This window comes from Macaca mulatta, chromosome 3, assembly GCF_049350105.2.
Source record: "Macaca mulatta isolate MMU2019108-1 chromosome 3, T2T-MMU8v2.0, whole genome shotgun sequence".
Lineage (NCBI taxonomy): Eukaryota > Metazoa > Chordata > Mammalia > Primates > Cercopithecidae > Macaca > Macaca mulatta.
In genome coordinates, this window is record NC_133408.1 from 180385164 (window position 1) to 180407673 (window position 22510).

The window sequence follows — 22510 nt, forward strand, 5'->3', positions numbered from 1 at the left end:
TGTGACTGGTTGTGCTAATACATGCATTCCCAATGGGGGTAATATCACCCCAAGGGGGTAAGAACTGGTTTTTGGCAGGAATGAAAAAACTGAGATATTATAATGGTTTGTAGCCCTCTAAGAGGTCAAAGTACATAAACAGATAATACAGTTTATTTATGGATTAAAATGTCATGGGAGGGGATATCCGTCAGGAAAATACAAATCAAAAGCACCATGAGATACCACTTCACATCCGTTAGGATGACTCTAATAAAAAGACGGATAATAACAGGTGTTGGCAAGGACGTGGAGAAATTAGAACTCTCATACACTGCTGGTAGGAATGTAAATAGTGAAGCCACTCTGGAGAACAGTCTGGTAGTTCCTCAAAAGGTTAAACATAGAGTTACCATATGACCCAGCACATAGCACTCCTAGGTCCCTACCCAAAAAAAATGAAAACATATATGTTCACATAAAAATTTGTACGTGATTGTCTATAGCAGCATTATTCATGATAGCCACAACACGGAAGAAACTTAAATGTCCATTAACTGAGGAAATGATAAACAAAATGTGCTATATCCATATAATGGAATATTATTTAGCCATCAAAGTGCTGATATATGCTATAACTTGGATAACTCTTGAAGACATTATGCTAAGTGAAAGAAGCTAGTTATAAAAGGCCATCTAGTGTATGATTCCACTTAGATGAAATGTCCAGAATAGAAAAATCCAGAGAGACAGAAAGCGGACTGAAGGTTGCTTAGAGTTAGGGAGTAACTGCTAATAGGTATAGGATGTTTTGTTGGGGTGATGAAAATGTTCTAAAATTGTGGTGAGGCTTGTATAACTCTGTGAATATGCTAAAAGCCATTGAACTGTATATTTTTTTATTCTTTTAGAGATGCGGGTCTTGCTAGGTTGCCCAGGCTTGCCTTCAACTTCTGGGCTCAAGTGTCCTCCTACGTCAGCCTCCTGAGTAGCTGAGACTACAGGTACTTGCCACTGTGCTCAGCAAATTGTGTACTTTGCGCGGTGGCTCAAGCCTGTAATCCCAGCACTTTGGGAGGCCGAGACGGGCGGATCACGAGGTCAGGAGATGGAGACCATCCTGGCTAACACGGTGAAACCCCGTCTCTACTAAAAAAATACAAAAAACTAGCCGGGCGAGGTGGCGGGCACCTGTAGTCCCAGCTACTCGGGAGGCTGAGGCAGGAGAATGGCATAAACCCGGGAGGCGGAGCTTGCAGTGAGCTGAGATCCGGCCACTGCACTCCAGCCTAGGCGGCAGAGCCAGACTCCGTCTCAAAAAAAAAAAAAAAAACAATAAATAAATAAATAAATAAATGAGTGAATCGCATGGTATGTGAATTATATCTCAATAAAGCTACTACTAAAAAACTAAAAACAAACAAACAAACAAAAAAACAAAATCCAAACTCTCCACAATCTAATTGTAAATCGAAGAGTCTAAATTAAAATGCCATTTATGAAGCTGTGTAAGGTGGCACACACCTGTAATCCCAGCTACTTGGGAGGCTGAGGCAGGAGGATTGCTTGAGCCCAGGAATTAGAGGCTGCAATGAGCTATGATCATGCCACTGCATTATAGCCTGGGCAACATAGTGAGACCCAGTCTCTATTTTTAAAAACTGCCATTTATAAAAGTATCACATGTAGCTGTTGAGCCCTTGAAATATGGCTAGTCTGAATTCAGAGTTTTTTTTTCATTTTTTATTATTTTTTATTTTTTTGAGACAGTTTTGCTCTTGTTGCCCAGGGTGGAGTGCATTGGCACGATCTTGGCTCACTACAACCTCCGCCTCCCAGGTTCAAGCGATTTTCCTGCCTCAGCCTCCTGAGTAGCTGGGATTACAGGCGTGCACCACCACGCCTGGCTAATTTTGTAGTTTTAGTAGAGATGGGGTTTCTCCATGTTGTTCAGGCTGTCTCAAACTCCCGACCTCAGGTGATCTGCCCATGTTGGCCTCCCAGTGCTGGGATTACAGGTGTGAGCCATTGCGCCCGGCCCAGATGTACTGTTAAGTGTAAAATACCAGCTGGGCATGGTGGCTCCCACCTGTAATCCCAACACTTTGGGAGGCCAAGGTGGGCGGATCACCTGAGGTTCGGAGTTCGAGACCAGCCTGGCCCACATGGTGAAACCCTGTCTCTACTAAAACTACAAAATTAGCTGGGCGTGGTGGCAGGTGCCTGTACTCCTAGCTACTTAGGAGGCTGAAGCAGGAGAATTGCTTGAATCCAGTAGGCAGAGGTTGCATTGGGCCGACACCACGCCATTGCACTCCAGCCTGGGCAACAAGAGCAAACCATCTAAAATAAAAAGTGTAAAATACCAACTGAATTTCAAAATACACAATCTTTCTTTTCTTTTCTGTTTTTTTTTTTTTTTTTTTTTGAGACTGAGTCTTGCTCTGTTGCCCAGGCTAGAGTGCAAGGGCGCAATCTTGGCTCACTGCAACCTCCGTCTCCTGGGTTCAAGTGATTCTTGTGCCTCAGCCTCCAAAAAAAGTATAAAATACCAACTAAATTTCAAAATACACATTTTTTTTTTTTTTTTTTTGAGACAGAGTCTCGCTCTGTCGCCCAGGCTGGAGTGCAGTGGCGCAATCTCAGCTCACTGCAAGCTCCACGTCCCAGGTTCACGTCATTCTCCTGCCTCAGCCCCCCGAGTATCTGGGACGACAGGTGCCTGCCACCATGCCCGGCTAATTTTTTTGTATTTTTTTAGTAGAGACAGGGTTTCACCGTGTTAGCCAGGATGGTCTTGATTTCCTGACCTCGTGATCCGCCCATCTCGGCCTTCCAAAGTGCTGGAGTTACAAGAATGAGTCACTGTGCCCGGACTTTTTAAAAATTTTTTTATTTTTTGAGATTGAGTCTTGCTCTGTTGCCCAGGCTGGAGTGCAATGGCCCAATCTTGGCTCACTGCAACCTCTGCCTCCTGGGTTCAAGTGATTCTCGTGCCTCAGCCTCTCAAGTAGCTGGGATTACAGGCACGTGCCACCGCACCCGGCTAATTTTTGTACTTTTAGTAGAGATGGAATTTTGCCATGTTGGCCAGGCTGGAACTCCTGACCTCAGGTGATCCAACCACCTTGTCCTCCCAAAGTGCTAGGATTACAGGTGTGAGCCGCCGTGCCCAGCCCTCAAAATAGACAATTAAGAATATAAAATATGTCAATGATTTTTTTCATGTCAATTATATGCTGAAATAAAATAATATTTTGGACATATTCTGTTAAATAAAATGTATTATTAAAATTAAAAAGACAGGATGGCAGTTCCTCAAAAAACTAAACAGAATTACCATATGATCCAGCAACTCTATTTCTGGGTGTATACCCAAAAGAATTGAAGCAGGGACTTGAATAGATGTTTATTTGTACACGTGTGTTCCTAGCAGCATAATTCACAATGGCCACAATGTGGAAACCACCCAAATGTCCATCAATGGATAAATGGATAAATAAAATGTTGTACATACCAAATGGATAAATAAAATGTTGTATATACGTACAGTGGAATATTATTCAGCCACAAAAGGAATGAAGTACAGATACATGCTACAACATGAGTGAACCCTGAAAATATTATGCTAAGTGAATTGAAGTCAGTCACAAAAGGACAGCTATTGCATGGTTCTACCTCTATGATGCTCCTAGAATCCTCAAATTCATAAAAATAGAAAGTAGAATGGCGATGGTAAGGGGTTGGTGGGGGGAATGGGAAATTATTGTTTAATGAGTACAGAGTTTCTTTTTTCTTTTGAGATGGAGTCTCGCTCTTGTTGTCTAGGCTGGAGTGCAATGGCGTGATCTTGGCTCACTGCAACCTCTGCTCCCCAGGTTCAAGCGATTCTCCTGCCTCAGCCTCCTGAGTAGCTGGGATTACAGACGCTCACCACCACATTCACTTAATTTTTTTTTTTTTTTTTTTGAGCCAGAGTTTCGCTGTTGTTGCCCAGGCTGGAGTGCAGTGGTGTGATCTTGGTTCACTGCAACCTCTGCTTCCCAGGTTCAAGTGATTCTCCTGCCTCAGCCCTGGCTAATTTTTGTATTTTTAGTAGAAACGGGGTTTCACCATGTTTGCCAGGCTGGTGTTGAACTCCTGGCATCAGGTGATCTGCCCGCCTCAGTCTCCCAAAGTGCTGGGATTACAGGTGTGAGCCACTGCACCTGGCTCTAGCTAATTTTTGTATTTTTAGTAGAGATGGGGTTTCACCATGTTGGTCAGGCTGGTCTTGAACTCATGACCTTAGGTGATCCCCACCTCAGCCTCCCAGAGTGCTGGGATTACAGGCGTGAGCCACCACGCTTGGCCTCAATGGGTACAGAGTTTCTGTTGGGGGAGATGAAAAAGCTCTGGAGATAGATGGTGGTGATTGTTGCACAACGATGTGGATGTAATGCCAGTGAACTGTTAAAATGGTTAAGATGATAAATTTTTCGTTATGTATATATTTTAGCACAAAAAAAAGACAATAATATGAAAAAAATTAATAAGAATTTTGGGGGAGGCAGTTAAGGAAAACACATCTAAAAAGGCTGCTTTGGGGGACAGTAATTTAAAAAGGCTTGTGGCCGGGCACAGGGGCTCATGCCTGTAATCCTAGCATTTTGGGAGGCCGAGGCAGGCAGGTTACCTGAGGTCAGGAGTTCAAGACCAGCCTGGCCAACATGGTGAAACCCTGTCTCTACTAAAAATACAAAAATTAGCTGGGTGTGGTGGCAGGTGCCTATAATCTCAGCTACTCAGGAGGCTGGGAAGGAGAATCACTTGAACCTGGGAGGCGGAGGTTGCAGTAAACCGAGATCGCGCCACTGCACTCCAGTCTGGGCGACAGAGCAAGACTCCATCTCAAAAAAAAAAAAAAAGAAAAAAAGCTTTTGGGATACTGGGCAGAATGAGGCAGCAGCATTGCCATGCGAGTTCTCTGTCCAGGCCTTAGGAGGCCTGCCTTTGTGTTTTGTGTGCCCTCTTGTGCCTCCGCCATTGCCACGAGAAGAGCACATGTGGGCCATCTCACTGTCTAGGAGTATGGGAGACACGTGGAGCAGGCCTGCGCCCAGACTTGCAGCCTCCTAGAGCAGCTAGATCAGCCAACCAGCCAGCCTCAATCAGCCAACCCAGCCTCTTCACAATACTTGCCGAGCCCAAACCCCAGCTGACCTCACAGCTGGGAGAACAAACGATTGAATATTGAAGGCTCTGTGGTTCATTAGATGGTATTACTAGAGCAATTGTTCACTGATACCCTTTCCTTCAGAGATTCTAAGAGCTGCTCTCTTCTTCTTCTTCTCCATGACTCCTTTCTGTTCTAAAGGACAATATGCCATTTTGGCCATCCTTGCCCCACACCTAGAAATAGCTCAAGTTCCTGGGCTCAGTTAGCTAAAGCTCTGGTTCCGGTTCTGTCCTGAATATCTGCTGTGTGGTCTTCAGCAAGTCATCACACTGTGCTCCTAAAATATCCCTGGTCAGAAAACAGACAGGAAAACCAAGGACTCTGCATCACAGAAGTATGTTAGCACATTTACTGGCTTCACGTCCCCTGCCCATGACAGCAAGGATGCTTATGTGAACTTCAAAGCCTCCACTTGGAAGCTGGCCTAACTCACATGAGCTGTTTTACTTCCAGTGTTCATAAGCATTCTGACAACAACAAAGGCTACGACCTCTAACCTTACTTCATATGTAAACAAATCACATGAAAGACTGGCCTGAGCAGTAATGCCTAGCCCGCTAGACCTCGCCAATGGCCAACTCCAACATAAAATGATGACCACTTCTGGTGGAGGGGAGGGGAGACCCTGGCTAAGATTACACTGATAGCATTCATTTTCCTTCTTTCTTTTTCCTTTCATTTTCCTTTCTCCTTTCATTTTCCTTTCTTTCCTTCCTTTCCCTCCCCCTCTTCCTTCCCCCCTCCCTCTCCCCTCCCTCCCTCCTTCCCTCCCTCTCTCCCTCCCTCCCTTCCTCTTTATCTTTCTCTTTATTTCTTTTTCTTTTTTTTCCTTTTCTTTCTTGACAGGGTCTCACTCTATCACCAATGCTGGAGTGTACTGGTGTGAACGTGGCTCGCTGCAGCCTAGCCTCCTAGGCTCAAGCAATCCTCCCACCTCTCAGCCTCCCAGGTAGCTGGAACTACAGGTGCACACTACCATGCCTGGCTAATTTTTTTGTATTTTTTGTAGAGACAGGGTTTCACCATGTTGCCTAGTCTGGTCTTGAACTCGTGGACTCAAGCGATCCTCCTGCCTTGGCTGCCCAAAGTACTAGGATTATAGGTGTGAGACACTGTACCTGGCCTTCTTTTGTTTTTTGTTTTTTAATTAGAGACAGGGTCTCGCTAGTTTTCCCAGGCTGGAGTGCAGTGATGCGATCACAGCTCAGCACAGCCTCGAACTCTTGGGCTCAAGTGATCTACCGGTCTCAGCCTCCTGACCAGACATTAATTCTTTCAAACAGACTTGCAGAGAAGTACAAGTTCTACCATGGGAAGAGATCACACTGTATCTGTATAATTCAGGCTTCCTCTGAATTTAGGGAGAGGGCGGGCAGGAGGAAGGCTTTTTTATAGAAATGCTTTTAGGGGCCGGGCGCAGTGGCTCACGCCTGTAATCCCAGCACTTTGGGAGGCTGAGGCGGGTGGATTATGAGGTCAGGAGATGGAGACCATTCTGGTTAACACGGTGAAACCCCGTCTCTACTAAAAACACAAAAATTAGCTGGGTGTGGTGGCACGTGCCTGTAGTCCCAGCTACTCGGGAGGCTGAGGCAGGAGAATTGCTTGAACCTAGGAGGTGGAGGTTGCAGTGAGCCAAGATTGCGCCACTGCACTCCAGCCTGAAAACAGAGTGAGACTCCGTCTCAAAAAAACAAACAAACAAAAAAGAAATGCTTTTAGGGAGTACTGCTTTAACATCCATGGACCGTAGGTGCACAAATTTCAATTCCCAAAAGCAAGCTCAGACAGATCTATATACTCAAGAAGGACTGAAAATAAATTTATCAATTAGGTCGGATGCGGTGGCTCACGCCTATAATCCCAGCACTTTGGGAGGCCAAGGTGGGTGGATCACTTGAGGTCAGTTTGAGACCAGCCTGAGCAACATGGTGAAACCCCATCTCTACTAAAAATACAAAATTAGCCAGGCGTGGTGGCACGTGCCTATAATTCCAGCTACTCAGGAGGCTGTGGCAAAAGAATTGCTTGAACCCGGGAGGTGTAGGTGGCAGCGAGCCGAGATTGCGCCACCGCACTCTGGCCTGGGTGACAGAGTGAGACTCTGTCTCAAAAAAAGAAAAAAAAATTATGAATTAGACACTCATGTCTGGTTAATATAGGAAATGATGTTGGATTATACCTAGTTTTTGAGATCAGCATCACATAGGATAGTAATTCTTTCCTATATACCAATCCAGAATACTGGGGTAGATGAGCTAATTCAATATGGCAATTCCTATGTGTTCATATATTGGCTCATTTTCCAGAAAAGAAGACCAAATTATATGAATATTTTGATAATCTTAGACCACTATTAAAATAATTAATCCCCCCTCCACAAAACTGTTATACATACATGACACATATACACGTGGGTACACACCTATCCATCTATTACAGTAGCCTTTTTCACGCCAAAGCTCATATGACAAAAGGCAATGCTCAGAAGAAGAAAAATAAAACACCTGCAGTATTCTGGGAGGGTCCTCCACCCCTCCCTTTCTCAACTGCAATTATCTCACCCTCCCTGCACCACACACACTTTCTGAACCTGGCCCTTCCTTAACTCTTTTTTTTTTTTTTGAGACGGAGTCTTGCTCTGTCACCCAGGCTGGAGTGCAATGGCATGATCTCGGCTCACTGCAACCTCCACCTCCCAGGTTCAAGTGATTCTCCTGCCTCAACCTCCCGATAACTGGGACTACAGGCAGGCACCACCATGCCCAGCTAATTTTTTTTGTATTTTTAGCAGAGATGGGCTTTCACCATGCTGGTCAGGCTCATCTTGAACTCCTGACCTCAAGTGATCCGCCCGCCTCAGACTCCCAAAGTGCTGGGATTACAGGCGTGAGCCACCCCGCCACCGCACCAGGCCCATCAACTCTCATTTCCTGAACCACTGGTGAGAGAAGAGAGGGGTGATGAGGAGAGGAGTGAAGAAATGGGAAGGGAAGTAGGTAGAGAATAAAACGAGAGAAGGCCCAGGACATGGGGGTATTCCCTGGACCCCTCTAGAGCCCTCCCGTTCCTTCCCTTCCTCTTTCTCTGAGGTCCAAGTTCTCACCTTTGAAAAGAGGCTGAAGCATCCGAGGCGGCTCACAATGCAGTAAACTTCAGGAAGGCGCTTCCCTTTGCCTCCAGGCTTTTTGGAGAGAAACACAAGGGAATTATGAGTGTTGACAACCTCAGGGAAGAAAGGAACCCACACGTTTTTTGGGAAACTATCAAGTGCCAGATGTTTCCACATATCGTAGCTTTGGAAAACCCAATAAAGTAAGTTGTTATCCCATTGTGTTTATTATAATGTTTGTTACAATTGTTTGTTATCACTATATGTTTATTATAATGATAATTTCAAGTGAGAAATCATTTCTGAAGATCTTTCTGAAAACTCAGTTTTAAGCTAATTTTCAAACCAAAAAAAAAAAGATCAATCTCAATACTTTTTTTTTTTTTTTTTGAGACGGCGTCTCACTCTGTCACCAGGCTGGAGTACAGTGGAACGATGTTGGCTCACTGCAACCTCCACCTCCCGGGTTCAAGTGATTCTCCTGCCTCAGCCTCCCAAGTAGCTGAGATTACAGGTGCATACCACCACGCCCCGCTAATTTTTGTGCTTTTAGTAGAGAAGGGGTTTCACCATATTGGCCAGGCTTGTCTCGAACTCCTGACCTCGTAATCTGCCCACCTCGGCCTCCCAAAGTGCTGGGATTACAGGGGAGAGCCACGGCACCCTGCCCAATCTCAATACTTAAAAAAATTTTATTTATTTTATTTTATTTTTTATTTATTTTTTTTTTGAGACGGAGTCTCGCTCTGTCGCCCAGGCTGGAGTGCAGTGGCGCGATCTCGGCTCACTGCAAGCTCCGCCTCCCGGGTTCACGCCATTCTCCTGCCTCAGCCTCCCGAGTAGCTGGGACTACAGGCGCCCACAACCGTGCCCGGCTAATTTTTTTTGTATTTTTAGTAGAGACGGGGTTTCACCGTGGTCTCGATCTCCTGACCTTGTGATCCGCCCGCCTCGGCCTCCCAAAGTGCTGGGATTACAGGCGTGAGCCACCGCGCCCGGCCAAAAATTTTATTTATTTATTTCTGGAGACAGAGTCTTGCTCTGTTGTCCAGACTGGAGTGCAGTGACGCGATCTCGGCTCGCTGCAGCCTCTACCTCCCGGGTTCAAGCGATTCTTGTGACTCAGCCTCCTGAATGGCTGGAATTACAGGCGTGTGTCGCCATGCCCAGCTATTTTTTTGTATTTTTAGTAGAGATAGGGCTTCACCATGTTGGCCAAGCTGGTCTTGAACTCCTAAGCTCACGCAATCTGCCCACCTCAGCCTCCCAAAGTGCTAGGATTATTGGCGTGAGCCTGCGCCCGACCTCAATCTCAATACTTTAACCCTAAAGTAATTTGATCAACAAAATTATTATCTCACTTAACTTTTTCAATTATCCATGCTTTTCATTTTACTGATTAATTCAAAAAATGTTTCTTGAACACCTACTATGTGCCATGCATTATACTTGACTCTAAAGTTTTTCAGCCTATTTTAGGGACTCAAGTATATTCTCAGTGGAAAAAGATTCACCATTACTGAAGATTTTCAAAAGAACGGGCCTCAAAATGACAATTCTAAAATGCTTTAGCAGGATCATTGCACTGAAACAAGTTCCTGACTTTTTTTTTTTTTTTTTTTTTTTTTTGAGACGGAGTCTCGTTCTGTCACCCAGGCTGGAGTGCAGTGGCGCGATCTCAGCTCACTGCAAGCTCCGCCTCCCGGGTTCACGCCATTCTCCTGCCTCAGCCTCCGAGTAGCTGGGACTACAGGCGCCCGCCACCTTGCCCGGCTAGTTTTTTGTATTTTTAGTGGAGACGGGGTTTCACCATGTTAGCCAGGATGGTCTTGATCTCCTGACCTCGTGATCCACCCGCCTCGGCCTCCCAAAGTGCTGGGATTACAGGCTTGAGCCACCGCGCCCGGCCTTTTTTTTTTTTTTTTTTTTTTAGTAGAGACGGGGTTTCACCCTGTTAGCCAGGATGGTCTCAATCTCCTGACCTCGTGATCCGCCCGTCTCGGCCTCCCAAAGTGCTGGGATTACAGGCTTGAGCCACCGCGCCCGGCCCAGTTCCTGACTTTTAAAGGTGATTCTTCTGAAGGGGACATTCTTGAATTATTTGAGTCTTCTGTCCTTAGCAACCATTCTGAATGTTCTCTCTAAGTGATCAGGGTCTGTTTGGCACATTTTATTAGAAAAAAATATTTTGCTTAAAGAGAGAAAGGTCTTTTATTTGGCAGGAAAAATAATGGAGAAAGTATTTTTGTCCAGTTGCAGTGGTTCATGCCTGTAATCCCAGCACACTGGGAGGCCAAAGTGGGAAGATTGCTTGAGCCCAAGAGTTCGAGACCAGCCTGGGCAACATAGCAAGATCCTGTCTCTACAAATAATTTAAAAATTAGCCATGTGTGGTGGTACATGCCTGTGGTCCCAGCTACTTGGGAGGCCGAGGCAGGAGGATCACCTAAGCTGGGGAGGTCGAGGCTACAGTGAAACATGATCCACTTGCACTCCAGCCCAGGCAGCAGAGTGAGACCCCGTCTCAAAATGAAATAAAAGTATTTTCTTTCTGATGGAAATGGACATTGCCACCTACCAAGAAGACTCAGGTGAGCACCCTCAATTCCTGTTTTTTAATTTTTAATTTTTTAGTATACATTTTAAAAATAGAGCTGGGGCCTCATTTGTTACCCAGGCTGGTCTTGAACTCCTGGTCTCAAGTGATCTGTCCCCCTCATCCCCCCAAAGTGCTGAGATTATAGGCATGAGCCACCGTGCGAGCTTTTTTCTGTGGTATTAACTGTCCTGATTCACCTGCCACTCCCCCTGCTCCTTCTCCTCCTGTGGCCCATTGGGAAATCTCAGTCTCATGGGACCAGGAAGTCAGACCTGGCTGTCCACGAGGCTCTTGCAGGCTGAAAGCAGACTGTACTCACCAGCAGTCTTCGGCAGTAACCGAACCTTCTGCTCCCATCTTCTCCAGTTAAGACAAATGAGAATGTTTCACTGTGGGTGGGAAAACACAAACACATCACAAAGCAAAACAAAACCAAAGACACTTCATCACTCTGCAGCAAGGGGTGGCAGTGAGCAGCCAGGGGACGCACTGCAGGAGGCCGTAGGAAAGGCCACTCCCCGTCCCACCTGTCCCTGTCCATGCTGAGACACGGGTCACCCATAGCTTCAAAGTAAATGTCAGTGAGACTGGGCTGGGCATGGTGGCTCATGCCTGTAATCCCAGCACTTTGGGAGGCCGAGGTGGGTGGATCACTTGAGGTCAGGAGTTCGAGACCCACCTGGCCAACAGGGTGAAACCCCGTCTCTACTAAAAATACAAAAGTTAGCCAGGCATGGTGGCACATGTCTGTACTCTCAGCTACTGGGGAGGCTGAGGCAAGAGAACTGCTTGAACCCAGGAGGCGGAGGTAGCAGTCAGCCAAGATCATGCCATTATACTCCAGCTTGGAGGAAGAAGCAAGACTGCATCTCAAAAAAAAAAAAAAAAAAAGAAAAAAAAGTCAGTGAGACTGAGAACTAAAGTGTTGCTGTGGCCTGAGAGGAAATGTGGTACTTTGTTTCCATCCAGGGCTCTCCCATCATTTTTTCTTTTTTTTTTTTTCCTTTTTTTTTTTTTTTTCCGAGGCAGAGTCTTACTCGGTTGCCCAGGCTGGGGTGCAGTGGTGTGATCTCGGCTCACCACAACCTCCGCCTCCCAGGTTCAAGCGATTCTCCTGCCCCAGCTTCCCCGAGTAGCTGGGATTACAGGCGCTCGCCACCATGCCTAGCTCAGGGCTCTCCCAGCATTCAATCACCTGGGCTGCCCCACTTTACAAAACACAACTGTCATTGACTCTGGAGGCTGAAGAGAGGGAAGCGCCTGGGGTGCTGTCCTTAGGGAGCCGAGCATGTGTGAGTGCAGTGACATCTGCTCATTTGGGGATGTGACTCGGTGAGAGAGCAGCGGAAGAGTGGGACGGTTCTGTGCCCCTCTTGGAATTGCCCCGGGGCAGCTCTCTCAGGTCATGGTCTGTACAGAGCAGCCCCAAGGCTTGGACGGTCCTTAAAGACTGCTGAGCCACCCTCAAGGAACGCAGTACCCCTTAAAGACAGGACCCGCAGCCTACTGAGTTTGGCCAAATGCTGAAACATCTGATAATAAAAACACTGGTGTCTAATAACACAAGATGAAGCAGAAATGTAAGCGGATCCCAATCCAAGAAACAGCTGGATAGGAGACTGAAGAGATGTTTCAGGATGAGAACGGGGAAGGGCAATGTTGCCCTAACTTTTCCCAGGCTAAGAATTACCTTCTGGGAGGCTTCTGAAACAAACATCCCCAGATTGAGTGGGAGGCCTGGGAGGTCTGCATGCTGGGCAGGTGACTCTCACCTTCAGGGAAGCTATAAAACACCCCTTGGGGAAAGCTCTAGGCCAGGGCCCATCAGGATTGCGTAACGGTGGGAATGACTCACGGGGTCTGCCACCCGTAACCCCAACTCTAAGTCCCACCTTAGTCTTTGGGGCTGGGAAGGGGAGAAGCCAGCTCGTACCTGGTGAACTGCTGGACAGGAACCCAATCCTTGGCATCAGGGAAACAGAACTGGGGAATGGCCTTCAGTTGGTCCTCAGCCTCTCTCATGAACTTGAAAGATCTTTCCAACTGCAGGGAGAAAGGTAAGAGACGGTTCGAGAACAAACCCCAGCGTGGGAGGGTGAGGCAGATGATGGAAGGATGGCCTCTCCCACCTCTCCACATTTGTGACTGCCGCCTTAACCTCTTCCCTTGGGAAGGGCTTGCAGCTCAGTCTGCTGGGGCGTTCTTCCCCCCAGGGCAGTTCCAACTCTACACCTCTGGGAGAAGTCGGGAGGAAAAAACAGTATGCTTGAGAGAAACGTTATCTATGCTTCTCCGCTTGACATTCTAGAATGTAACTATTTCAATGAATAAAAAAACACTGCCAGGGGTCTTTTCCAAATAGGATGCTCAGGAAACTGGAGGGCAGAGCCTTCAATCAGGCCTTTCTATCTCTGGGCCCAGGCAAAGCAGTCCCTTCTCACTCCAGGCAAAGACTTACAACACTCTCAGTGAATACATTCAGTAAAACCATATTATGCTGGGAAATTCAACTAATTTCAGACAGTCTTTGAGTGTTGGAACTAGAAGGAAGCGTGACGCCATCCAGCCTGACATTCTTATTTCAGCAAGAAGGAAATAAGCCCTGAGGTGTGATGTGATGTGTCCCGGTCACATGAGTTAATGTTCGAACTTGGAAGAAAAATGATCTAATCTTTTTTTTTCTCTCTCTCTCTATGAGATTCTAGCACATCATACAGTATCTGACATATCAAAGACTGGATGAATGTTATCTTGTTAAAGAACAGGATGAGCACTTTGGGAGGCCAAGGCAGGAGGATCACTTGAGGCCAGGAGTTCAAAACCAGCTGGGACAACATAGCGAGGTCCCATGTCTATGAAAAAAAAAAAAAAAAAAAAAGAACAAGGGCCGGACGTGGTGGCTCACACCTGTAATCCCAGCACTTTGGGAGGCTGAGGCCGGTGAATCACCTGGGGTCAGGAGTTTGAGACCAGCCTGGCCAACACGGCAAGACCCCATCTGTACTAAAAATACAAAAAAATTAGCCACGTTTGGTGGCAGACACCTGTACTCTCAGCTGCTTGGGAGGCTGAGGCATGAGAACTGTTTGAACCCAGGAGGCGGAGGTTGCAGCGAGCTGAGATCACACCACTGCACCCCAGCCTGGGCAACAGAGCAAGATGCTGTCTAAGAAAAAAGAAAAAGAGCTGGGCACGGTGGCTCACGCCTGTAATCCCAGTACTTTGGGAGGCCAAGGTGGGCAGATCACGAGGTCAGGAGATCGAGACCATTCTGGCTAACATGGTGAAACCCTGTCCTTACTAAAAATACAAAAAAAAAAAAAAATCAGCTGGGCGTGGTGGTGGGCGCCTGTAGTCCCAGCACTCGGGAGGCTGAGGCAGGAGAATGGCGTGAACCTGGGAGGCGGAGCTTGCAGTGAGCCGAGATCATACCACTGCACTCCAGCCTGGGCGACAGAGCAAGACTCCATTTCAAAAAAAAAAAAAAGAAAAAAAAAAGGGACAGGATGAATTAATGAAGTCTGATTTAGAGATTATATTTAAAGTCGTGAGTTTGTTTGTTTTGCTTATGAACAGAAATTTGTGATTTTTTGGTCTCTCTATGTATAAATATATATTTTTTAGAGCCAGAATTTTGCTATCTTGCCCAGGCTGGACTTGAACTCCTGGGCTCAAGCAATCCTCCTGCTTCAGCATCCTGAATAGCGGGACTTACAAGTGCATACCATCACATCTAGCCAGCAATCTGTGCTTTTAAAAAGCACCCCAGATACAATTTGGGAAACACAAAATAATAATTTCTAATTATTTATCTCATTATTATTCATATTTGCTTATAAACAGGTACTTTTTCATGTGAGGAGAATTGTAGGCTTTGTTGCTATTGTTTATAGGTTTATACTTGTTAAATTTCCTTTATAAAAATTTAAAGAAAAATGCATCATGCTAAGGTTATCTTCAGTAATTTGAAATATCACATATCTGAATATCTGAGGTTAGGAATTGATAGTGTCTAACCTAAATATAACGGCTAACTTCCTTCCTTCCTTCCTTCCTTTCATTTTTTTTTTTTTTTTTTTGAGACAGAGTCTCACTCTGTCACCCAGGCTGGAGTGCAGTGGTGTGATCTTGGCTCACTGCAACCTCTACCTCATGGGTTCAAGTGATTCTCCTGCCTCAGCCTCTTGAGTAGCTGGGATTACAAGCATGTACCACCACACCTAGCTTTTTTTTTTTTTTTTTTTTTTTTGTATTTTCAGTAGAAACAGGGTTTCACCATGTTGGCCAGGCTGATCTTGAACTCCTGGCCTCAAGTGATCTGCCTGCCTTGGTCTCCCAGAGTGTTGGGATTACAGGCGTGAGTCACGGTGTTTGGCCCTAACCTAAATTGTTTCTGTAATAATTTGCATCAATTTCTTTGTTTCCAATAGCTTGCTAGTAAGCTCCACTTTATTCATTCATTCATTCATTCATTCATTCATTCATTCATTCATTCATTATTTTGAGATGGAGTCTTGCTCTGTCACCCAGGCTGGAGTGCAATGCTGTAATCTCGGCTCACTGCAACCTCCACCTCCTGGGTTCAAGTGATTCTCCTACCTCAGCCTCCCAAGTAGCTGGTATTACAGGTGCCTGCCACCATGTCCGACTAATTTTTGTATTTTTAATAGAGACGGGGCTTCACGATGTTGGCCAGGCCAGTCTCGAACTCCTGACCTCAAGTGATCCACCTGCCTCGGCCTCCCAAAGTGTTGGGATTACAGGCGTGAGCCACCGCGCCTGGCCCGAGCTCTACTTTATTTATTTATTTATTTATTTATTTATTTATTTATTTATTTATTTTTTGAGACAGAGTCTTGCTGTGTCACCCAGGCTGGAGTGCAATGGCCAGATCTTGGCTCACTGCAAGCTCCGCCTCCTGGGTTCACGCCATTCTCCTGCCTCAGCCTCCCGAGTAGCTGGGACTACAGGCACCCGCCACCTCGCCCGGCTAGTTTTTTTTTGTATTTTTTAGTAGAGATGGGGTTTCACCGTGTTAGCCAGGATGGTCTCGATCTCCTGACCTCGTGATCCGCCCGTCTCGGCCTCCCAAAGTGCTGGGATCGAGCTCTACTTTAAAACACCCTTGCAGACAGTTTCTGAAGTCGGCAGGCTAGTAGTCCTGTTCACCGCTCCTGACGGTCAACAAGCCTTCCCAAAGTCACCAAGTGTCAGGGAGAGGAGGGCTCTGAAGAAGAGTATCCAAAGGCAGAGAGCACCAGGCTGATTGTTTTCAACTTTAAAAACTGCTTCCTGGCCAGGTGCGGTGGCTCACGCCTGTAATCCCAGCACTTTGGGAGGCTGAGGTGGGCAGATCACAAGGTCAGGAGATCGAGACCATTCTGGCTAACACGGTGAAACCCCGTCTCTACTAAAAAATACAAAAAAATTAGCTGGGCTTGATGGCGGGCGCCTATAGTCCCAGCTACTCCGGAGGCTGAGGCAGGAGAAAGGCGTGAACCCGGGAGGCGGAGCTTGCAGTGAGCTAAGATCCGGCCACTGCACTCCAGCCTGGGCGACAGAGCGAGACTCCATCTCAAAACAAACAAACAAACAACAACAAAACCGGCTTCCAGTATGATTCCCCTCAGGCTAGACCAAATTTAATTGAAGCCATGGGGTGCCACTAATACTAGTGGTTGAGACAGCAATCAATCCATAAAACACAGTCACTATTTAAAGACTTAGTTGTCCTTTAGTTGTTCTCCTTCAGAATAAATAGCCACTATTTATTTTCTATATAACAGTTCTTTCTTCCATCCACAACGACACAGATGAACCCAACTGGCCCAGGAACAGTCTTTGAGTTGGTAATTCACAAACTCAGACTGTCCCCTAAACAGTAATTTTGACTGTCCTTGCACAGTCATGCAAAGAAGCAAATACCAGCGGGGTGTAATTATAGGAAGGAGTCATTAATTACCACAGAGTGAATGACTTAAATTATAAAGAACACCAAAGAAAGGACCAGCCAAGAATACTAAAGGAAGGAAGAATACCAAAGGAGTTTCTCCACAAAAGAAACAGCATTCAGGACTGAAGAGCAGACCTTGTGGGGAAACAAGTTCCAGCCCTTTTCAACAGCACACTCGCTAATTGCATGCACCCACCCCAGATCACACATAGGACACACACAAATACAGGCACACATGTGCCTATGCACACGTCGTCAACCTATGAGTTATCAGCGTATACGCACACAGGCTCGTATATGCACAGGAGCACAGTTATAGGCAGCTGCACACAGAAATCTCCCACAAATACAACCAATCACAGATGGCTGGAAAACTGCCCAGTCTCCTTGAACTGTCAAAGATAAATACGGGATAGGAAACATTTTAATGGAACATTAGCATGCAAATAGGGACTGTGCCTTGATTCAGGTGACTGGACAGAAGTGAGGGATAAAACCCACAAAAAAAGTTTAAAAAGAGAAGAGAGAGGAGGAGGAAAAGGTCCTTTCTAGAGAGGGAGCAAGTGAGCAAAGGCAAGGAGATAATGCCTGACATGTAAAAAGGCATGTACAAGGATGATCACCATTGCATTAAAAAAAAAAAAAAAAACAGAAAAAACAGGCAGAGTGGATCCCAGCACTTTGGGAGGCCGAGGTAGGCAGATCACTTGAGTCCAGGAGTTCGAGGCCAGCCTGGGCAACAGAAGAAGACCTGTCTCTACAAAAGAGACTACAGGCTCACACCTGTAATCCCAGCACTTTAGGAGGCTGAGGTGGGCGGATCATGAGGTCAGGAGATCGAGACCATCCTGGCTAACACGGTGAAACCCTGTCTCTACCAAAAATACAAAAAATTAGCTGGGCATAGTGATGGGCATCTGTAGTCCCGGCTACTTGGGAGGCTGAGGCAGGAGAATGGCATGAACCCGGGAGGTGGAGCTTGCAGTGAGCTGAGATCACGCCACTGCACTCCAGCCTGGGTGACAAGCAAGACTCTGTCTCAAAAAAAATAAATAAATAAAACTAAATAAATAAATAAATAAGCTGGGCATGGTTGCATGTGCCTGTAGTTCCAGTTACTTGGGAAGATGAGGCGGGAAGGATCACTTGAGCCCAGGAGGTTGAGGCTGCAGTGAGCTGTGATCGTGCCACTCCATGCCATCCTGGATAACAAGAGCAAGAGTGAGATCCTGTCTCAAAAATACACACACAGGCTGGGCGTGGTGGCTCATGCCTGTAATCACAGGACTTTGGGAGGCTGAGGTGGGCGGATCATTTGAGGTCAAGAGTTTGAGACTGGCCGGGCGCGGTGGCTCAAGCCTGTAATCCCAGCACTTTGGGAGGCCGAGATGGGTGGATCACGAGGTCAGGAGATCGAGACCATCCTGGCTAACACGGTGAAACCCCATCTCTACTAAAAAATACAAAAAACTAGCCGGGCGAGGTGGCGGGCGCCTGTAGTCCCAGCTACTCGGGAGGCTGAGGCAGGAGAATGGCGGGAACCTGGAAGGCGGAGCTGCAGTGAGCTGAGATCCGGCCACTGCACTCCAGCTTGGGCGACAGAGCGAGACTCCGTCTCAAAAAAAAAAAAAAAAAAAAAGAGTTTGAGACCAGCCTGGCCATTATGGTGAAACCCCATCTCTACTAAAAATACAAAAATTAGTTGGGCGTGGTGATACATGCCTGTAATCCCAGCTACTCGGGAGGCTGATTAGGAGAACTGCTTGTACCTGGGAGGTGGATGTTGCAGTGAGCCAAGATTGCACCACTGCACTCTAGCCCAGGCAATAGAATGAGACTGTCTCAAGAAACAAAACAAAACAAACAAACAAAATACACACACACACACACACACACACACACACAAACACTGGTAGCCAGACACATTTCCAACAGAAGGGGACTGGTTACATAGATAAATAGGCTGGGGAATACTCACATAATGGAGCATCATATAACTTGAAAAATGATGTTTTAGAATTTTTATTAAATATGCTTATAAATAATGAGAGGTTTACAAAAGAGTACATGCAGCATGATACAAAAATTCTGCAGTGTATGATTCCACTTTTGTAAGAAAATTACACCATTAGAAAAGACTGGAAGAAAAAGAAAATGTTAACAGTGATGGTCTCTGTGTGGTGTGATTACCAGTGATTTCTTTCCCAATACATTTCTGGATCAGTTTCTTTTTAAACAGTGACTGTGCAACTTTACTTTAGAAAAAAAATTTAATGTGGGTGACTCCAGGCTGGAAACAATAATCATTTGATCATTATGGTGAGTCATTAACTAACCCATGAATTAATGCAGCCTTGATTCCTACAACACTGATTAAGCATTGCCATGTGAACAGCGTTGTGTTAGGCCCCAAGGCAATGAACAGGATAGCAGGACAACCCTTCATGCCTCGGTGATCTCTGTTGAGTCAGTGTGAGCACACCCAGCAGCCTCTCTTATCCATGGGCAGCCCCTGCCGAAAAACAAATCTGGGCATACCCGTGGTTGTGGGGTGTCAGGGGCTCATTCCTTAGAGGTGTGACAACTAGAGGAAGGTGAGTGTCACCTTTGGAAGGCCAGTGCCTATGGTTTACTTCAATTTACATAATTGCTATCCTGAACTCCAAAAATAGGACTTGATTGTGGTGTTGGAACACAGTGGGCAGGATGGAAGGAAGGCTAGCCTGGGAAAGGAGGGGAGGCCTGGGGACAGCGGGATCTGGGCCTTGGTAGATGCTGGGGTTATGCCTGGGTCGTGGTGGCAAAGGGAGGCCCTGAGTGGGCAAGGACAGAAGCTCCCTCCCTTCTGCCCTCCCTGAGGCATAAGTCTGTCCAGAGACCATCAGATTCTACCTGGTGAATCTCTGCATGCTTTTCCGGGGATGGGGGGAGATGGTTATTTTATGTCCTCCTGGCAGAGTTTAAATTCCTTGAGGACAGGAGACACATTTTGTTCATCACTGTAATCCCCTAAGGCCAAGCAGAAAATTGCTTGAATGTAATATATTCTTAGTAAATTCTGGTTGAACTGAATTAGAATATGGTGGAAGCTCTTTAATACTGATGTCAAAGCCTAAGAATAATTTATAAATTATTGGCCATGTTGCCTCAGGCTATATTAAGTGCTATTTTATTTATTTTATTTTAGGTGCCATGATTTAACATACAGTAAAGCTGAATCCACACGACCATGGTCCATGACGTAAAAGTGTCAGAGGTGTGTGAACCACAGTGACTCCATTTTGAGTAGGGACTGGGTAAAATGAGGCCGAAACCTACTGGGCTGCATTCCCAGATGGTTAAAGCATTCTAAGTCACAGGATGAGATAGGAGGTCGGCACAAAATACAGGTCATAAAGATCTTGCTGATAAAACAGGTTGCTGTAAAGAAGTCAGCCAAAACCCACCAAAACCAAGATGGTAATGAGAATGACCTCTGGTCGTCCTCACTGCTACACTCCCACCAGCGCCATGACAGTTTACGAATGCCATGACAATGTCAGGAAATTACCCTATATGATCTAAAAAGGGGAGGCATGAATAATCCACCCCATGTTTAGCAGATAATCAAGAAATAGCCACAAAATTGGGCAACCAGCAGCCCTCAGGGCTACTCTGCCTATGGAGTAGCCATTCTTTCGTTCCTTTACTTTTTGCAATCTCAGGTCACTGCAAGCTCTGCCTCTTAGGTTCAAGCGACTCTCCAGCCTCAGCCTCCTGAGTAGCTGGGATTACAGGTGCATGCCACCACACCCAGCTAATTTTCGTATTTTTAGTAGAGACGGGGTTTCGCCATGTTGGCCAGGCTGGTCTCCAACTCCTGACCTCAAGTGATCCGCCTGCCTCGGCCTCCCAAAGTACTGGGATTACAGGCGTGAGTCACCGCACCTGGCCTCCTTTACTTTCTTAATAAATTTGCTTTCACTTTACTCTGCTGAACTCGCCCTGAATTCTTTCTTGTGCGAGATCCAAGAACCCTCTCTAGAGGTCTGGATTGAGATTCCCTTCCTGTAACAAAAGGAAGGGACACACACAGAGATGCACAGCACACAAGCAAAGCAGACATTTAGCACAGACACAAGCATGATGCTGCTTAGGGAGACTGGGGGCTTCAGGGGAAGGAGACTTCTAGGCTAGGTTAGGAAGAGATGCGGCTGTCTGGATAAAGAGATGGAAGGAAAGAGCAAAGAGGATGGCATGGTCACCACAGGAACCACAGGAAGTGAGAAAGCATTTCTGGCCATCCTTTTTTTTTTTTTTTTTTGAGACAGAGTTTTGCTCTGTTGCCCAGGCTGGAGTGCAGTGGCATGATCTCGGCTCACTGCAACCTCCACCTCCCGGGTTCAAGTGATTCTCCTGTCTCAGCCTGAGTAGCTGGGACTACAGGCTGTACCACCATGCCTGGCTAATTTTTGTATTTGTCGGGCCATACTTTTTGAGTCCCTGAATCTCTCCTTTCTGGGACCTCCCAAATTCTCTAGCAGCAGCATTTTTTTTTTCCATCTGATATACCCTAATTAGGATCCATTTTCAAGATTCTAGATGCTAGGTGGTCCTCAGACTCCCACACCTCCCTGAATTCACGAGTCCCAACAAGGTGATGGTTAGAACCCTGGCAGGCCACAGGGACCTGGCCACCCTGTACCTTCAGAGGGAACTGTTGGGTGAGTTCTGGTACGTAGGCAGCCCCAGCCTGCTTCTTGTGCAAAGACACAACCACAAAATACTCGAAGAGCTGCCTCTCCTGGTACTCGATGAGCTCCCGGGCAAGTGATGGGTACCGAGGCGCCTGCTTCAGGCGGGACTTCACGTTGACCAGGCGCTGGCTGTGAGCTGGGTGAGGAAGAGGGGGGGAGAGAGAGAGAGAGAGAGTGCAAAGAGCCTGAAATGACCATAAGCCCATGTGGAACTGTACTGAGCTGCAATAGGTTATGTAATTCTCAGCTCAAGTACTTTTTTCTAATCCCCAAAGTGCTTCTGTGTCTAACAAATTAGTAGGAAGCTCTTTACTTGGGATCTCTGCCAAAGTTCTGGGAGAAGCAACACTCAGTTGGCTACCAAATCAATCAGGGTGCAGGAGCCTGGACTCGTGGCTCTACTCTGCCATGGTTTTGCTGTCTGGACTCTGGGCAGAGGCTGAAGAAGTCCTTGCCTTCATCAGTCTGATGAGGTAGGGACAGTGACTCCTCCCCTCACCCATTTCCCTCGTCTTTTGGTTTGTGTGATGTGACAGAATCCAGACTAGAGGGCTTTTGGAGCTGGGAGCTTTATAAACATCCCTTGTGACTCAACTGGCAGAGATCCCACTAACTCAGGAACTCCTGTCCACCTCCTCTTCTGTCACTGACTCTGCAATGAAATGGCCTTGCTTCATTCTAGAGGTGAGTCTGCGAGCAGCTGGGTGTCTGAGGCGAATGCAGCAGGGTCACTGAGTGGACGGGTCCCTGTCACCTCGTTCAGCAACCTGGACTTGCTGTTTTCTTCTTTTTCTTTTTCTTTTTTAGATGGAGTCTCGCTCTGTTGCCCAGGCTGAAGTGCAATGGCTCAATCTTGGCTCACTGCAACCTCTGCCTCCCGGGTTCAAGCGATTCTCCTCCCTCAGTCTCCCGA

General features: G+C 46.5%; 1 protein-coding gene across 9 annotated transcripts in view; it reads right to left on the reverse strand.

Moving 5' to 3' along the window:
• The window catches only part of DENND2A (DENN domain containing 2A), a 125781-nt gene that overhangs the window by 31941 nt on the left and 71330 nt on the right, over positions 1 to 22510 (reverse strand). For 8 of the 9 annotated variants that reach the window (XR_013415646.1, XM_077997553.1, XM_015135056.3 and 5 more), the window contains 4 exons: positions 21546 to 21733; positions 12842 to 12951; positions 11228 to 11297; positions 8304 to 8381 (listed from right to left, as the gene is read on the reverse strand). Coding sequence is in view for 8 of the 9 variants with exons in the window: in XM_077997553.1 (XP_077853679.1) it covers positions 8304 to 8381; positions 11228 to 11297; positions 12842 to 12951; positions 21546 to 21733 (446 nt within the window). In the remaining variant the exon portion in view is untranslated. The remainder of the gene's footprint in view (positions 1 to 8303; positions 8382 to 11227; positions 11298 to 12841; positions 12952 to 21545; positions 21734 to 22510) is intronic. The other variant, XM_077997555.1, reaches the window with a different exon arrangement.